The following is an 18,488-nucleotide window of genomic DNA, read 5'->3' as shown; positions in this document are numbered from 1 at the left end:
GTGGAACCCCCGTCGTAAGAAGGGGAGCTACTGACACTGCGGAAGCGTTGCCGACTGGAACTCCGAGAACGAACGTCATCCCGTTGCGGTTTGGGTTCCACAAAGTTATCGCGTGATTCCGCAACAGGAATAGGCTCAGAAACATCAGAGGGTACAACGACGGGTGCAGGCACAGAAGGAGAGGGTGCCAACTGCGACTCAATAGGTGCAACAGCGTCCAAAATAGGACGCGGAACGACATCGGTTACCGATGGCGGCACGGAGTCAGAGACAGTCTCCGACACAACAGCACCCACAACCGGTTGAAGAACAGCAGGCACGTTTTCCGAAACCGCGGACAAAGATTCCTGGCCGGTAGTCGCAAGAACAGAGACAGTAGCATCAGCAGACACATCCATCGCTTCCGCGGCGGCAGCAAGATTAACATCTGCCGCACGCCGCGCGGGCGCGGGGGGGGCGGAACCCAAGACCGTAGCGGCGACGGAAGCAAAACTAGCTCCTTGCAAATTGGCCTCAAGTGGTAGCTGAACAGGCCGTTTGCGCTTCGGACAATCCTGCCGATAATGTCCGACACCGTTACAAAATGAGCAAGTCTGTGGCTGGCCACTGTACGTGACAAACGCACGGTGGCCGTTCACCAAAATAAAAGACGGAATATGCTGCCGAACCACCATCTTAACACTGCGCACACCGTTCTCGACTTGAAATATGTACGCAGACGACCATTTCTCTTTCACTACGGATAAAACAGTGCCATATGGCCGCAAGTGACGAGAAATAGTGTCGTTGCGAATTTCAAACGGAAGGTTAAATATGCGTATTTGTCGAAGACCAAAACCAGCATGAGACACAGTGACATTACTAATATTTCCGTTAAGGTGTCGAAATCTACGAACACCGTCATTAACAGAGACAACAGCATCACACAGATCGGGAGATTTCAGTTTCAAGAACACAGAATTTAAAAACGTATCGAACTGAATACCGAGCACATCAGTAGTAGACAACATCAAGTCCTCAAGTAACCAACGATGGATCTCAAAAGCAGAAGGTTTCTCTACGGAACGATCAAACTCGCACTGAATATTGTTCTGTCGCTCTTCACTGTCATCGTAAAGTATATCCATAACTTACAGTTCAGTAGAAAGAAAGAAAGCCACGAGGCAGAAGGAGCAGACGACACGCGAGGCGCCGCCGGCCCAGTCGCACGAGGTAAACACTGCTCGCTCGGCACCGAGGTGTTGCCAGGCGGGCAGCCAGCCAAGTACTAAGCGGGCCCGATGTTGCTTAACTTCGGTGATCGGACGAGAACCGGTGTATTCAACATGGTATGGCCGTTGGCGTCCTTATAATGTGGCCGCACGGCAGAGGAAGCCTTCGCCCCTTCTCCCAACACACGCAATCGCCGTTTTCCGTGGCACATTTGACGCAAAGCACGTCCTTCCACCGCCACGTGGGTGACACGCACAGCGCGGCTGCTCGTTGCACCGCCTGTCATTCGTTTGGTGCGTGCGGCCTCCGACACTCGCGGGAGACGCACCTTGTTCTTGTTATCCGGCGCAGGGCCGGGCGCCGGTAGGGGGTGAGCTGCGCGGGGTGTGGCAGTGTCCTGCTGGACCGGCGGAAGCTTTCTCACCTGGCTGACACGCGCCGCGCTTCCAGATATTTGCGTAATTTGCGCGTTGCATCCTCGCCTGTCGTGTCCCCTCCCCTTCCCTTCCGTCCCGACTTTGCTCGACTGCCGCTCGCTGCCGCTCGGGTCGCGCTCCATATGACCGCACAAGCACGACAAACATCTGCGAGATGGGCGCGGGCCGAACCGGCGTGTCCGAGACGCCGTGTGCGGCCGTTCGGAGCTACTAGAGTAGAGCAGCGCTGCGCTGGAAAGGTGCGAAAACACGGACAGAGGACACAGGAGGTTCAACAAAGCATCCATCTCCTCTAGAGGCGAAAGATAAATTTTTGTTTACAAATTTGCAGATGTGCACTGCTACAAAACAATATGCCCGGACGTGTTTCACAACATTTCTGTCGTTTCATACTGTTTCGTTATTTGCAGACACACTTTGCTAATCTTCCTTGGCACACTCTTCTTCAAACGGAGTTCCTTAATATCGCATCTTACGATAGTTTAAAATCAGTATGGACGCATCTTCGTCACACAAGAAGGGTAGCATGAAAAGAGGGCTGGCAGGGGTAGCGACAAAAAAGCAAAAAATGAAGACAGCCAGAGTTCCCAGGCGGTCGCCGATCCGAATACTAACGTTGTTGCTTATCTTCGGTGATCGGACGAGAACGGCTGTTTTTTTTTTTTTTTTTTTTTTTTTTAATTTATGTATTTAGTTAGTTTTTCGAATTTAGCGCCGCTACAAAACAGTTGGCTCTGACGCGTTTCAAGGACACATCTGTCGATTCGTAGTGTTTCGTTGATTCCAACGACTTCCTAGCACTCTTCCTCCGCGCATTCTTGCTCAAACTGAGTTCATTACTGCAATTTCGTGTCTTACGTTTAGTACAGTACTTTAAAATGCTTGTGGAAGCATCTTTGTCACACCTGAAAGTTAGTATGAAGAAGAGGGCTGGCAGGTGTAGCGACGCAAAAATTAAAAAATGAGATAGAGCCAACAGCACCCGGTGTTCCCAGGCGGTCACCCATCCAAGTACTAAGCGGGCCCGATGTTGCTTAACTTCGGTGATCGGACGAGAACCGGTGTATTCAACATGGTATGGCCGTTGGCGTCCTTATAATGTGGCCGCACGGCAGAGGAAGCCTTCGCCCCTTCTCCCAACACACGCAATCGCCGTTTTCCGTGGCACATTTGACGCAAAGCACGTCCTTCCACCGCCACGTGGGTGACACGCACAGCGCGGCTGCTCGTTGCACCGCCTGTCATTCGTTTGGTGCGTGCGGCCTCCGACACTCGCGGGAGACGCACCTTGTTCTTGTTATCCGGCGCAGGGCCGGGCGCCGGTAGGGGGTGAGCTGCGCGGGGTGTGGCAGTGTCCTGCTGGACCGGCGGAAGCTTTCTCACCTGGCTGACACGCGCCGCGCTTCCAGATATTTGCGTAATTTGCGCGTTGCATCCTCGCCTGTCGTGTCCCCTCCCCTTCCCTTCCGTCCCGACTTTGCTCGACTGCCGCTCGCTGCCGCTCGGGTCGCGCTCCATATGACCGCACAAGCACGACAAACATCTGCGAGATGGGCGCGGGCCGAACCGGCGTGTCCGAGACGCCGTGTGCGGCCGTTCGGAGCTACTAGAGTAGAGCAGCGCTGCGCTGGAAAGGTGCGAAAACACGGACAGAGGACACAGGAGGTTCAACAAAGCATCCATCTCCTCTAGAGGCGAAAGATAAATTTTTGTTTACAAATTTGCAGATGTGCACTGCTACAAAACAATATGCCCGGACGTGTTTCACAACATTTCTGTCGTTTCATACTGTTTCGTTATTTGCAGACACACTTTGCTAATCTTCCTTGGCACACTCTTCTTCAAACGGAGTTCCTTAATATCGCATCTTACGATAGTTTAAAATCAGTATGGACGCATCTTCGTCACACAAGAAGGGTAGCATGAAAAGAGGGCTGGCAGGGGTAGCGACAAAAAAGCAAAAAATGAAGACAGCCAGAGTTCCCAGGCGGTCGCCGATCCGAATACTAACGTTGTTGCTTATCTTCGGTGATCGGACGAGAACGGCTGTTTTTTTTTTTTTTTTTTTTTTTTTAATTTATGTATTTAGTTAGTTTTTCGAATTTAGCGCCGCTACAAAACAGTTGGCTCTGACGCGTTTCAAGGACACATCTGTCGATTCGTAGTGTTTCGTTGATTCCAACGACTTCCTAGCACTCTTCCTCCGCGCATTCTTGCTCAAACTGAGTTCATTACTGCAATTTCGTGTCTTACGTTTAGTACAGTACTTTAAAATGCTTGTGGAAGCATCTTTGTCACACCTGAAAGTTAGTATGAAGAAGAGGGCTGGCAGGTGTAGCGACGCAAAAATTAAAAAATGAGATAGAGCCAACAGCACCCGGTGTTCCCAGGCGGTCACCCATCCAAGTACTAAGCGGGCCCGATGTTGCTTAACTTCGGTGATCGGACGAGAACCGGTGTATTCAACATGGTATGGCCGTTGGCGTCCTTATAATGTGGCCGCACGGCAGAGGAAGCCTTCGCCCCTTCTCCCAACACACGCAATCGCCGTTTTCCGTGGCACATTTGACGCAAAGCACGTCCTTCCACCGCCACGTGGGTGACACGCACAGCGCGGCTGCTCGTTGCACCGCCTGTCATTCGTTTGGTGCGTGCGGCCTCCGACACTCGCGGGAGACGCACCTTGTTCTTGTTATCCGGCGCAGGGCCGGGCGCCGGTAGGGGGTGAGCTGCGCGGGGTGTGGCAGTGTCCTGCTGGACCGGCGGAAGCTTTCTCACCTGGCTGACACGCGCCGCGCTTCCAGATATTTGCGTAATTTGCGCGTTGCATCCTCGCCTGTCGTGTCCCCTCCCCTTCCCTTCCGTCCCGACTTTGCTCGACTGCCGCTCGCTGCCGCTCGGGTCGCGCTCCATATGACCGCACAAGCACGACAAACATCTGCGAGATGGGCGCGGGCCGAACCGGCGTGTCCGAGACGCCGTGTGCGGCCGTTCGGAGCTACTAGAGTAGAGCAGCGCTGCGCTGGAAAGGTGCGAAAACACGGACAGAGGACACAGGAGGTTCAACAAAGCATCCATCTCCTCTAGAGGCGAAAGATAAATTTTTGTTTACAAATTTGCAGATGTGCACTGCTACAAAACAATATGCCCGGACGTGTTTCACAACATTTCTGTCGTTTCATACTGTTTCGTTATTTGCAGACACACTTTGCTAATCTTCCTTGGCACACTCTTCTTCAAACGGAGTTCCTTAATATCGCATCTTACGATAGTTTAAAATCAGTATGGACGCATCTTCGTCACACAAGAAGGGTAGCATGAAAAGAGGGCTGGCAGGGGTAGCGACAAAAAAGCAAAAAATGAAGACAGCCAGAGTTCCCAGGCGGTCGCCGATCCGAATACTAACGTTGTTGCTTATCTTCGGTGATCGGACGAGAACGGCTGTTTTTTTTTTTTTTTTTTTTTTTTTTTAATTTATGTATTTAGTTAGTTTTTCGAATTTAGCGCCGCTACAAAACAGTTGGCTCTGACGCGTTTCAAGGACACATCTGTCGATTCGTAGTGTTTCGTTGATTCCAACGACTTCCTAGCACTCTTCCTCCGCGCATTCTTGCTCAAACTGAGTTCATTACTGCAATTTCGTGTCTTACGTTTAGTACAGTACTTTAAAATGCTTGTGGAAGCATCTTTGTCACACCTGAAAGTTAGTATGAAGAAGAGGGCTGGCAGGTGTAGCGACGCAAAAATTAAAAAATGAGATAGAGCCAACAGCACCCGGTGTTCCCAGGCGGTCACCCATCCAAGTACTAAGCGGGCCCGATGTTGCTTAACTTCGGTGATCGGACGAGAACCGGTGTATTCAACATGGTATGGCCGTTGGCGTCCTTATAATGTGGCCGCACGGCAGAGGAAGCCTTCGCCCCTTCTCCCAACACACGCAATCGCCGTTTTCCGTGGCACATTTGACGCAAAGCACGTCCTTCCACCGCCACGTGGGTGACACGCACAGCGCGGCTGCTCGTTGCACCGCCTGTCATTCGTTTGGTGCGTGCGGCCTCCGACACTCGCGGGAGACGCACCTTGTTCTTGTTATCCGGCGCAGGGCCGGGCGCCGGTAGGGGGTGAGCTGCGCGGGGTGTGGCAGTGTCCTGCTGGACCGGCGGAAGCTTTCTCACCTGGCTGACACGCGCCGCGCTTCCAGATATTTGCGTAATTTGCGCGTTGCATCCTCGCCTGTCGTGTCCCCTCCCCTTCCCTTCCGTCCCGACTTTGCTCGACTGCCGCTCGCTGCCGCTCGGGTCGCGCTCCACATGACCGCACAAGCACGACAAACATCTGCGAGATGGGCGCGGGCCGAACCGGCGTGTCCGAGACGCCGTGTGCGGCCGTTCGGAGCTACTAGAGTAGAGCAGCGCTGCGCTGGAAAGGTGCGAAAACACGGACAGAGGACACAGGAGGTTCAACAAAGCATCCATCTCCTCTAGAGGCGAAAGATAAATTTTTGTTTACAAATTTGCAGATGTGCACTGCTACAAAACAATATGCCCGGACGTGTTTCACAACATTTCTGTCGTTTCATACTGTTTCGTTATTTGCAGACACACTTTGCTAATCTTCCTTGGCACACTCTTCTTCAAACGGAGTTCCTTAATATCGCATCTTACGATAGTTTAAAATCAGTATGGACGCATCTTCGTCACACAAGAAGGGTAGCATGAAAAGAGGGCTGGCAGGGGTAGCGACAAAAAAGCAAAAAATGAAGACAGCCAGAGTTCCCAGGCGGTCGCCGATCCGAATACTAACGTTGTTGCTTATCTTCGGTGATCGGACGAGAACGGCTGTTTTTTTTTTTTTTTTTTTTTTTAATTTATGTATTTAGTTAGTTTTTCGAATTTAGCGCCGCTACAAAACAGTTGGCTCTGACGCGTTTCAAGGACACATCTGTCGATTCGTAGTGTTTCGTTGATTCCAACGACTTCCTAGCACTCTTCCTCCGCGCATTCTTGCTCAAACTGAGTTCATTACTGCAATTTCGTGTCTTACGTTTAGTACAGTACTTTAAAATGCTTGTGGAAGCATCTTTGTCACACCTGAAAGTTAGTATGAAGAAGAGGGCTGGCAGGTGTAGCGACGCAAAAATTAAAAAATGAGATAGAGCCAACAGCACCCGGTGTTCCCAGGCGGTCACCCATCCAAGTACTAAGCGGGCCCGATGTTGCTTAACTTCGGTGATCGGACGAGAACCGGTGTATTCAACATGGTATGGCCGTTGGCGTCCTTATAATGTGGCCGCACGGCAGAGGAAGCCTTCGCCCCTTCTCCCAACACACGCAATCGCCGTTTTCCGTGGCACATTTGACGCAAAGCACGTCCTTCCACCGCCACGTGGGTGACACGCACAGCGCGGCTGCTCGTTGCACCGCCTGTCATTCGTTTGGTGCGTGCGGCCTCCGACACTCGCGGGAGACGCACCTTGTTCTTGTTATCCGGCGCAGGGCCGGGCGCCGGTAGGGGGTGAGCTGCGCGGGGTGTGGCAGTGTCCTGCTGGACCGGCGGAAGCTTTCTCACCTGGCTGACACGCGCCGCGCTTCCAGATATTTGCGTAATTTGCGCGTTGCATCCTCGCCTGTCGTGTCCCCTCCCCTTCCCTTCCGTCCCGACTTTGCTCGACTGCCGCTCGCTGCCGCTCGGGTCGCGCTCCATATGACCGCACAAGCACGACAAACATCTGCGAGATGGGCGCGGGCCGAACCGGCGTGTCCGAGACGCCGTGTGCGGCCGTTCGGAGCTACTAGAGTAGAGCAGCGCTGCGCTGGAAAGGTGCGAAAACACGGACAGAGGACACAGGAGGTTCAACAAAGCATCCATCTCCTCTAGAGGCGAAAGATAAATTTTTGTTTACAAATTTGCAGATGTGCACTGCTACAAAACAATATGCCCGGACGTGTTTCACAACATTTCTGTCGTTTCATACTGTTTCGTTATTTGCAGACACACTTTGCTAATCTTCCTTGGCACACTCTTCTTCAAACGGAGTTCCTTAATATCGCATCTTACGATAGTTTAAAATCAGTATGGACGCATCTTCGTCACACAAGAAGGGTAGCATGAAAAGAGGGCTGGCAGGGGTAGCGACAAAAAAGCAAAAAATGAAGACAGCCAGAGTTCCCAGGCGGTCGCCGATCCGAATACTAACGTTGTTGCTTATCTTCGGTGATCGGACGAGAACGGCTGTTTTTTTTTTTTTTTTTTTTTTTTTTTAATTTATGTATTTAGTTAGTTTTTCGAATTTAGCGCCGCTACAAAACAGTTGGCTCTGACGCGTTTCAAGGACACATCTGTCGATTCGTAGTGTTTCGTTGATTCCAACGACTTCCTAGCACTCTTCCTCCGCGCATTCTTGCTCAAACTGAGTTCATTACTGCAATTTCGTGTCTTACGTTTAGTACAGTACTTTAAAATGCTTGTGGAAGCATCTTTGTCACACCTGAAAGTTAGTATGAAGAAGAGGGCTGGCAGGTGTAGCGACGCAAAAATTAAAAAATGAGATAGAGCCAACAGCACCCGGTGTTCCCAGGCGGTCACCCATCCAAGTACTAAGCGGGCCCGATGTTGCTTAACTTCGGTGATCGGACGAGAACCGGTGTATTCAACATGGTATGGCCGTTGGCGTCCTTATAATGTGGCCGCACGGCAGAGGAAGCCTTCGCCCCTTCTCCCAACACACGCAATCGCCGTTTTCCGTGGCACATTTGACGCAAAGCACGTCCTTCCACCGCCACGTGGGTGACACGCACAGCGCGGCTGCTCGTTGCACCGCCTGTCATTCGTTTGGTGCGTGCGGCCTCCGACACTCGCGGGAGACGCACCTTGTTCTTGTTATCCGGCGCAGGGCCGGGCGCCGGTAGGGGGTGAGCTGCGCGGGGTGTGGCAGTGTCCTGCTGGACCGGCGGAAGCTTTCTCACCTGGCTGACACGCGCCGCGCTTCCAGATATTTGCGTAATTTGCGCGTTGCATCCTCGCCTGTCGTGTCCCCTCCCCTTCCCTTCCGTCCCGGCTTGTCCCGACTTTGCTCGACTGCCGCTCGCTGCCGCTCGGGTCGCGCTCCATATGACCGCACAAGCACGACAAACATCTGCGAGATGGGCGCGGGCCGAACCGGCGTGTCCGAGACGCCGTGTGCGGCCGTTCGGAGCTACTAGAGTAGAGCAGCGCTGCGCTGGAAAGGTGCGAAAACACGGACAGAGGACACAGGAGGTTCAACAAAGCATCCATCTCCTCTAGAGGCGAAAGATAAATTTTTGTTTACAAATTTGCAGATGTGCACTGCTACAAAACAATATGCCCGGACGTGTTTCACAACATTTCTGTCGTTTCATACTGTTTCGTTATTTGCAGACACACTTTGCTAATCTTCCTTGGCACACTCTTCTTCAAACGGAGTTCCTTAATATCGCATCTTACGATAGTTTAAAATCAGTATGGACGCATCTTCGTCACACAAGAAGGGTAGCATGAAAAGAGGGCTGGCAGGGGTAGCGACAAAAAAGCAAAAAATGAAGACAGCCAGAGTTCCCAGGCGGTCGCCGATCCGAATACTAACGTTGTTGCTTATCTTCGGTGATCGGACGAGAACGGCTGTTTTTTTTTTTTTTTTTTTTTTTTTTAATTTATGTATTTAGTTAGTTTTTCGAATTTAGCGCCGCTACAAAACAGTTGGCTCTGACGCGTTTCAAGGACACATCTGTCGATTCGTAGTGTTTCGTTGATTCCAACGACTTCCTAGCACTCTTCCTCCGCGCATTCTTGCTCAAACTGAGTTCATTACTGCAATTTCGTGTCTTACGTTTAGTACAGTACTTTAAAATGCTTGTGGAAGCATCTTTGTCACACCTGAAAGTTAGTATGAAGAAGAGGGCTGGCAGGTGTAGCGACGCAAAAATTAAAAAATGAGATAGAGCCAACAGCACCCGGTGTTCCCAGGCGGTCACCCATCCAAGTACTAAGCGGGCCCGATGTTGCTTAACTTCGGTGATCGGACGAGAACCGGTGTATTCAACATGGTATGGCCGTTGGCGTCCTTATAATGTGGCCGCACGGCAGAGGAAGCCTTCGCCCCTTCTCCCAACACACGCAATCGCCGTTTTCCGTGGCACATTTGACGCAAAGCACGTCCTTCCACCGCCACGTGGGTGACACGCACAGCGCGGCTGCTCGTTGCACCGCCTGTCATTCGTTTGGTGCGTGCGGCCTCCGACACTCGCGGGAGACGCACCTTGTTCTTGTTATCCGGCGCAGGGCCGGGCGCCGGTAGGGGGTGAGCTGCGCGGGGTGTGGCAGTGTCCTGCTGGACCGGCGGAAGCTTTCTCACCTGGCTGACACGCGCCGCGCTTCCAGATATTTGCGTAATTTGCGCGTTGCATCCTCGCCTGTCGTGTCCCCTCCCCTTCCCTTCCGTCCCGACTTTGCTCGACTGCCGCTCGCTGCCGCTCGGGTCGCGCTCCATATGACCGCACAAGCACGACAAACATCTGCGAGATGGGCGCGGGCCGAACCGGCGTGTCCGAGACGCCGTGTGCGGCCGTTCGGAGCTACTAGAGTAGAGCAGCGCTGCGCTGGAAAGGTGCGAAAACACGGACAGAGGACACAGGAGGTTCAACAAAGCATCCATCTCCTCTAGAGGCGAAAGATAAATTTTTGTTTACAAATTTGCAGATGTGCACTGCTACAAAACAATATGCCCGGACGTGTTTCACAACATTTCTGTCGTTTCATACTGTTTCGTTATTTGCAGACACACTTTGCTAATCTTCCTTGGCACACTCTTCTTCAAACGGAGTTCCTTAATATCGCATCTTACGATAGTTTAAAATCAGTATGGACGCATCTTCGTCACACAAGAAGGGTAGCATGAAAAGAGGGCTGGCAGGGGTAGCGACAAAAAAGCAAAAAATGAAGACAGCCAGAGTTCCCAGGCGGTCGCCGATCCGAATACTAACGTTGTTGCTTATCTTCGGTGATCGGACGAGAACGGCTGTTTTTTTTTTTTTTTTTTTTTTTTTAATTTATGTATTTAGTTAGTTTTTCGAATTTAGCGCCGCTACAAAACAGTTGGCTCTGACGCGTTTCAAGGACACATCTGTCGATTCGTAGTGTTTCGTTGATTCCAACGACTTCCTAGCACTCTTCCTCCGCGCATTCTTGCTCAAACTGAGTTCATTACTGCAATTTCGTGTCTTACGTTTAGTACAGTACTTTAAAATGCTTGTGGAAGCATCTTTGTCACACCTGAAAGTTAGTATGAAGAAGAGGGCTGGCAGGTGTAGCGACGCAAAAATTAAAAAATGAGATAGAGCCAACAGCACCCGGTGTTCCCAGGCGGTCACCCATCCAAGTACTAAGCGGGCCCGATGTTGCTTAACTTCGGTGATCGGACGAGAACCGGTGTATTCAACATGGTATGGCCGTTGGCGTCCTTATAATGTGGCCGCACGGCAGAGGAAGCCTTCGCCCCTTCTCCCAACACACGCAATCGCCGTTTTCCGTGGCACATTTGACGCAAAGCACGTCCTTCCACCGCCACGTGGGTGACACGCACAGCGCGGCTGCTCGTTGCACCGCCTGTCATTCGTTTGGTGCGTGCGGCCTCCGACACTCGCGGGAGACGCACCTTGTTCTTGTTATCCGGCGCAGGGCCGGGCGCCGGTAGGGGGTGAGCTGCGCGGGGTGTGGCAGTGTCCTGCTGGACCGGCGGAAGCTTTCTCACCTGGCTGACACGCGCCGCGCTTCCAGATATTTGCGTAATTTGCGCGTTGCATCCTCGCCTGTCGTGTCCCCTCCCCTTCCCTTCCGTCCCGACTTTGCTCGACTGCCGCTCGCTGCCGCTCGGGTCGCGCTCCATATGACCGCACAAGCACGACAAACATCTGCGAGATGGGCGCGGGCCGAACCGGCGTGTCCGAGACGCCGTGTGCGGCCGTTCGGAGCTACTAGAGTAGAGCAGCGCTGCGCTGGAAAGGTGCGAAAACACGGACAGAGGACACAGGAGGTTCAACAAAGCATCCATCTCCTCTAGAGGCGAAAGATAAATTTTTGTTTACAAATTTGCAGATGTGCACTGCTACAAAACAATATGCCCGGACGTGTTTCACAACATTTCTGTCGTTTCATACTGTTTCGTTATTTGCAGACACACTTTGCTAATCTTCCTTGGCACACTCTTCTTCAAACGGAGTTCCTTAATATCGCATCTTACGATAGTTTAAAATCAGTATGGACGCATCTTCGTCACACAAGAAGGGTAGCATGAAAAGAGGGCTGGCAGGGGTAGCGACAAAAAAGCAAAAAATGAAGACAGCCAGAGTTCCCAGGCGGTCGCCGATCCGAATACTAACGTTGTTGCTTATCTTCGGTGATCGGACGAGAACGGCTGTTTTTTTTTTTTTTTTTTTTTTTTTTTAATTTATGTATTTAGTTAGTTTTTCGAATTTAGCGCCGCTACAAAACAGTTGGCTCTGACGCGTTTCAAGGACACATCTGTCGATTCGTAGTGTTTCGTTGATTCCAACGACTTCCTAGCACTCTTCCTCCGCGCATTCTTGCTCAAACTGAGTTCATTACTGCAATTTCGTGTCTTACGTTTAGTACAGTACTTTAAAATGCTTGTGGAAGCATCTTTGTCACACCTGAAAGTTAGTATGAAGAAGAGGGCTGGCAGGTGTAGCGACGCAAAAATTAAAAAATGAGATAGAGCCAACAGCACCTTTTTTTTTTTTTTTTTTTTTTTTTTTTTTTTTCTTTCCCTTAGTATTTTTTTTTTTTTTTTGTTTTTTTGTTTTTTTTTTTTTTTTTTTTTATTTACGGGCCTCCCATCTCCCCTTATAGCCCGGCCTTTTCGCTCTCCACAAAAACGCCATCCCTCGGCGAGCTTCTCCAGCTAAAAAGGTGCCGTTGACTTCTGCAAGGGACGCGGGGGAAGGCCCCCCAATGTGCCTTCATCGGCGAGGTGTGCCGGCGTGGGTATGTGCTGTGTGCTTCCAGGACAAGGAACAGAAAAGAACGTGCATCCTCCAATACAAAAAAAGAAATGCAAGGGAAGCCGCCGCCCAGACTTCAGTACAAATAGGAGAAACAAAATTGGCCTCTGGACGCCGGTGCAGCTTGCCGGGACAGTGATCCACAGCAACGACAACCTGCCAAAGCAACAGGCAGGTGGCATCCGCCAAAAAACTGAATCCACCGGAAGAGAAATGAAAGTAAATTAAAGTCCGAAGAAAATATGTCCCCACTAACGGTCGACGGATGGTACATGGAGAAGAAAACAACCGTCGACGCACAGCAATAGGAAAAAGTCCCACATTCAGACACACACCGACCGTGATAAATGATCACCGCGACACGGCCCCCTCAGCCGCCGCGAGAAAAGAACAAATAACAAGAAAGAAATAAAGGAGGAACAGAAAGTAAAGCAAACAGAAAAGAACTTTTGACGGACAAAACACCGTTCACATAACTGTAGGTCATGTGTACGTTTTCGTTAATGTACGGCCGATTAGAAACACAACTTTACCATGCCATAAAATCATTATCCAAGAGAGGAAGTCCGTTGGTAAGCAAGGGTTCGTCATAACACGCCAAGAGGAATATTGGCAGTAGTATCAGACAGAAAAGGTAAAAATGTCAAGATCGGGTATGTAGTCGTATCAGGTAAGTGACAATTTAGTGAATGCATGGGCCAGGGCAACATGCAAAAAATTGGCGAAAGTCGAGGAATAAGCCGGTCGACCAAGGGTCAGACGATGTTCCGCCCACAGGTAAGACAGAAAGTCGACGGCAGTAGTCAATTTCAGGGTGAAAATACAAAAAACCGTGTGTCCCAAAATCCAAAGAGTTGCATTCCGTTTGGTGGCCGGATAAGCCGCACACTGAGGCACGATGGCGTCCAAAGCTGTCACCTGCCGCCTGTCCACTCTGTTGATTAGACGCACCATGTCACACGCAATATCCCAGACATCACGGAATTTCCGACAGTCGAATCGGTGTTCGATGGTGTCCTCCTCAGGACACGCATCACAGACTCCCGAAGAAATCAGATCGATTGAGTGCAGCTTAGCATTAGTCGGAAATGTGCGGTTGACCACTTTATACCATGTTCCGTGAACATGGGGCGGAATAACGGCGGCGGCAAGGTTCCGCCACACCATCCTCCAGTCGTGCTGAGGTAGCCGATACTCCCATTTATTCCTACTTGGCGATCCCTGAAGAGCGCGCACAACGTCACCGACATTGCACGCACGGACATCACCGAGCACCAGGTAACTGTTATACACATAATACCGGCGGACAAAGTTCAACGTGTACGGAATATGACTGACCGAGACCGGAGCAACCACCGATGGTGGGCGATAGGCATGGAATAAAGCAGCCGTCGGACTGCACGGCCCCTTGTCAAGCACCACGGTAGTCCGCTTCACGAAGAGTGCCGCACATTTGTTGCGAAAATCAACGAAACCCAGCCCCCCCTCCGTCAGACTCAAGGTGCAGGTGGCCAGGGAGACTTTAAAGATGTCACCCTTCCACAGCAACCAATAGACCGCCTGTTGAATGGCCCGTTCCAGTTGTTTCGGCACAGGTAGGACTTGTGCTAGATACCACGCTTTGGCCAAAATCTGCGTGTTGATAAGGGCCACTCGTTGACGGAGCGCCAAGTTCCTAGAGGCATACAGTTTCGCAACGGCCCTGACCTTATACAGCGTGGACCGCCAATTAAGAGCTTCCATACGCTGCGTATTGTCGGTCAGAATGACACCAAGGACAGTCTGCCGTTGCTTGACACAAAACCAGTCGCCGCGAACAGTACGCAGGCGAGGTGTAAGGGGGAGTAAAACAGTTTTCCGAGGATTAACGATAGCCCCCGTTGCCCTCTCAAATCGCTGCAGAACACCATGTAACCTGTCAATGTCCTCTGGCTGATCGAGGAACACGCCGAGGTCGTCGGCATACGCTCTACAGATCAGCTGATCGTCACCTATGCGTATGCCCCGGCATTCCTGGGCGATACAGCGGAGGAGCGGATCCAACGCCAAAGCGAAGAGTGACATAGACAAGGGGCAGCCCTGGCGAACTGATCGGCTAATAGGTATAACACGACTGGGAGTTCCGTTTATTACAACCCGTGACGTGGCATTCCTTAAAATATTGTGCACCATCGTCGTCAGTTTAGAACCAAATCCGAAACCGACCAAGACCCGCCGCAGATAGGTGTGACTAATCCGATCGAAAGCGTTTTTGAAGTCGACCAGCATTATCGCAGCCGTCCGGAGCCTGTGACTTTTAACATATCCGATACAATCCCGGTACGCCAGAACAGCATCGAATATGTTACGGTCCCTGACAGCGCAAGTCTGATGTTCACTCACCACCTTTGGCATAACGTTCGTCAACCTGTGCGTGATACACCGCGCTATAATTTTATAGTCGGCGTTCAGCAAGGTTATAGGACGGACATTGTCGAGATTTGGTGTTGCGGCCGATTTCGGAACGAGAGCAATGCGCCCTTCTGAAAATACCGCAGGAATAGCAACGCCGTTATGGATCTCATTCATAATGGCAATTAAAACATCACTGAAAAGACTGAAAAATTTCAAGTAAAATTCGGCAGGAATTCCGTCCAGTCCAGGGGACCGGCCCCTAGGACTCCGTTTCACAGCTGTAGTTAGGTCATCAAGGGTAAAAGGTTCATTTAAAATGGCTCTATCTTGTCGTGTTAACACACGTGGGACCCTCTGCAAAAAATCGCGCAGCGCCCCGGCGTTGACGTCCACCTCTCGGAAAAGCGTCGCAAAATGCTCGTGAACTTCCCGCTCAATGGCCGCACCATCGGAAGTGGACGTGCCATCTCGCTGGATCCATTTACGGATTGCCAACCGCTCGCGCCGCCGGCGCTCCCTGCTCAGGTGGTAGAGAGAGAGCGGTTCCCCTTCCACGTCACCCACCGGTTGGCTCCGCGCGATAGCCCCAACACCCTTCCGACGAAGATCATCGAGGAGCTTGGCTTTGAACTGATTAAAAACCGGAAGCAACTCAGGTGACGTTGCGACGCGCTGAGCGATATCCTTTAAACAGTCCTGGTAAAAACGTGCCGTCGACCGACGCCAATGCGCCGCATCGCGGCTAAAATCGATTAAAAAACGCCGAATAGCCGGCTTGGCGACCGCCACCCACCACCCGATAGTACTGCCGTCATCGCCTTTACCACGCAAGAGCTTGCGCCACAACGCAGTAAATTGAGACGTGAGACTGGCATCGTCCAAAAGGCTACAGTTAAATTTCCAAATATTGCTGCGCCGAGTAGGGCGCGCACGCGGCAGGAGAAGTTGACACATGTAACCGCAATGGTCAGAAAAAATAACCGGCAACACGTCCGCCTTCCGGACGTGAGCGGCGAGCGGCGAAGACACATAGATCCTGTCTAATCGACTGTGACCGGTGGCGTAAAAGTGGGTGAAATGCGTCTCGTCCGGATGCAGCACACGCCACGTGTCGCGGAGCCGAAAGCTGTCAACCAACGTACGCAATTCCTGGCACCAGTTAGGACGCGGCTCCTGATCACGACCATCAATCACAGCATTAAAATCACCACCGATCACTAAGTCAGTATGATTACGATGGAGAAGTGGACAGAGATCCTGACCATAAAATTTATTCCGCGCTGGCTTGTCACCGGCATGAGCGTATACATTAACAAAGGCGAAACCATTGACGGTACATGCTATAGCGCGGCCATTTGGCAATATTTCAATATTGCTAACATCAAATTCAGGACGAATTAAGATAGCAGTACCAGTCTGTTCGTCGGACATGATATTATCAACGACAGTAAAATCAGAAGAGTCAAGTAAAAACAACAGAGCCTGACGCGTAACTTCCTGTAAAAATGCCACATGACAGCGGGAGTCATGTAAAAAAGTGTGCAAAGCCGACAACTTGTGCGGATTACTCAACTTGTTAACATTGAGAGTTAAAACATTCCACGAACAACGCTCAGGCTCCATACACAATTAAAATATACAAGCACAAAAAAACTCCTCAGTTAAAAACAGACAGCAGACATGGACGGAATTTCAGCCACCAAAAGGAGTAAAATGACCTCCAAAACGACGGGAGGAATTCCCGGCAACTGGAGGAGGGAACAACAGAGAACAACATTGAGAAATAAGATATGCCACGAACAATGCTCAGGCCCCAGACACAAGTAAAATACACATGCACAAAAGGCTCCTTATGGTAAAAACAGACAGCAACATGGACGGAATTCCGGCCACCAAGGAAGGGTAAAAGGTTCTCTAAAAGACGGGAGTAGTTCCCGTCAACTGGATTAGGGGACAACAAAGAATCCACTAAGTCTCACCGCCTTCCACATCCGCCGCCCACTCAGTGCGGTACACGGGAGTGGGGGCGGGCGCGGTCCCAGAATCTGTGCCACCGGAAGCTACCGACAAAGGAGCAGCAACGGGCATCTCCACGTCGGGAGAAGAAGCCGGCACTCGCTCGGGGGCAGAAGGACAGACACGACGCTGGTGGGTGTCTTCAGCCTTCCGTTTTGTCGGCAATTGCGGCGGCGCTACAGCCAAAGCCGTATCGGCCGGCATTGCCGAATCGTCACCAGTAGGCGGCTGACTTAAAACGGTTCGTAAATGTCGAACAGCGACATCACGCTTCTGATCGGCCACGGTGAGGTCGTCAGGCGGCGGATGGCGAGAAGCGGCACGCTGTTGGGGTCGCGATTGCTGTGTCGGACGCCCGGAGCCGGAAGCCGGAGACGGCCGCCGCTCACGGTCTAGGTCCCGACGCGCGGCACGCTGTTGTGAGTCCTGCCGACCAACTCGCGACTGCCGGGAACCGGCGGGCGAACGGTCAACTGGAGACGGACTGCGGTCGGGTCGGGTAAACCCCCTGTCAGAGGAAGGCGACCGACCGACACTACGAGCACGTTGCCTGCTAGAACTGCGAGACGGAAATTCATCACGCCGCGGTTTCGGAGCCGCAAAAAATTCCTGCGACTCCACGGCAGCAGAGCTAACAGTAGCACTGGCAGCCACGTCAACCGAGGCAGTCAACGTATCGGAAAATTCCGGTACCGTAACAGGCTGGGAACCAGGTTCCGACACGACAGCAGTCGCCGACGCGGGCGTGCGGTCGGACACAGACGCAAGTGAAACAAGTGGTAAAGACAAATTTTCGTCAGCCTGCACGGTAGCCGTAGCAGGCGCGGAAACAGCAGACACAGAAGCAAGGTCACAATCGGGAGTGGACACATCCATGGCAACCGCGGCGTCAGCTAGGTTAGCATCGGCCACGCGGCGCGCGGGTGCGGGGGGGGCTGTACCTAAGACCGTAGCAGCGACAGAGGCAAAGCTGGCCCCGCGCAAACCATCGTCAATCGGTAATTGAGCAGGCCGTTTACGTTTAGGACAATCTTGCCGGTAATGACCAACGCCACTACAAAATGAACAAGTTTGAGGCTGTCCACTATAAGTCACAAACGCACGGTGGCCGTTGACCAAAATAAATGACGGAATGTGCTGTCTGACAACCATTTTCACACTCCTCACACCGTTTTCGACTTGAAACAAATAGGCGGAGGACCACTTTTCCTTAATCACTGACAAAACGGTACCGTACGGCCGCAAATAACGTGAAATGGTATCATTACGTATTTCAAAGGGCAGGTTAAAGATACGAATTTGCCTAACGCCGAAGCCGGCGTGCGACACAGTCACATTACTAATTTTACCGTCAAGATGTCGAAATTTACGCACACCGTCATTGACAGACACA

General features: G+C 51.6%; 1 protein-coding gene, 7 non-coding genes and 1 pseudogene across 8 annotated transcripts; all 9 read right to left on the bottom strand.

The window, feature by feature from the left end:
• Positions 1-1,224: 1,224 nt before the first annotated feature.
• LOC124791159 lies at positions 1,225-1,342 on the bottom strand (annotated as a pseudogene).
• Positions 1,343-2,619: 1,277 nt separating this feature from the next.
• Positions 2,620-2,738, bottom strand: LOC124790498. Its single transcript, XR_007016293.1, has one exon. It is a non-coding gene; the product is annotated as a 5S ribosomal RNA (ribosomal RNA).
• Positions 2,739-4,014: 1,276 nt separating this feature from the next.
• Positions 4,015-4,133, bottom strand: LOC124790497. The gene has a single exon (XR_007016292.1). It is a non-coding gene; the product is annotated as a 5S ribosomal RNA (ribosomal RNA).
• A 1,278-nt stretch (positions 4,134-5,411) lies between these two features.
• Positions 5,412-5,530, bottom strand: LOC124790496. Its single transcript, XR_007016291.1, has one exon. It is a non-coding gene; the product is annotated as a 5S ribosomal RNA (ribosomal RNA).
• A 1,274-nt stretch (positions 5,531-6,804) lies between these two features.
• LOC124790495 lies at positions 6,805-6,923 on the bottom strand. Its single transcript, XR_007016290.1, has one exon. It is a non-coding gene; the product is annotated as a 5S ribosomal RNA (ribosomal RNA).
• A 1,278-nt stretch (positions 6,924-8,201) lies between these two features.
• LOC124790494 lies at positions 8,202-8,320 on the bottom strand. Its single transcript, XR_007016289.1, has one exon. It is a non-coding gene; the product is annotated as a 5S ribosomal RNA (ribosomal RNA).
• A 1,287-nt stretch (positions 8,321-9,607) lies between these two features.
• On the bottom strand, positions 9,608-9,726 carry LOC124790492. Its single transcript, XR_007016287.1, has one exon. It is a non-coding gene; the product is annotated as a 5S ribosomal RNA (ribosomal RNA).
• Positions 9,727-11,002: 1,276 nt separating this feature from the next.
• Positions 11,003-11,121, bottom strand: LOC124790490. Its single transcript, XR_007016286.1, has one exon. It is a non-coding gene; the product is annotated as a 5S ribosomal RNA (ribosomal RNA).
• Positions 11,122-17,047: 5,926 nt separating this feature from the next.
• LOC124789226 (flocculation protein FLO11-like) lies at positions 17,048-17,971 on the bottom strand. The gene has a single exon (XM_047256520.1). It carries the CDS (start codon positions 17,969-17,971, stop codon positions 17,048-17,050), a length of 924 nt encoding a protein of 307 aa, XP_047112476.1.
• Positions 17,972-18,488: the final 517 nt, after the last annotated feature.

The sequence above is a fragment of the Schistocerca piceifrons genome, chromosome 3 (genome assembly GCF_021461385.2).
Source record: "Schistocerca piceifrons isolate TAMUIC-IGC-003096 chromosome 3, iqSchPice1.1, whole genome shotgun sequence".
NCBI classification, from domain to species: domain Eukaryota; kingdom Metazoa; phylum Arthropoda; class Insecta; order Orthoptera; family Acrididae; genus Schistocerca; species Schistocerca piceifrons.
Note: the sequence above shows the minus strand (reverse complement) of the source record. Positions and strands in the feature narration are given on the sequence as shown.

Bases quoted from the DNA above. Each gene is read 5' to 3' on its own strand.
- LOC124789226 (XM_047256520.1), bottom strand. From the start codon at position 17,971: ATGGATGTGTCCACTCCCGATTGTGACCTTGCTTCTGTGTCTGCTGTT.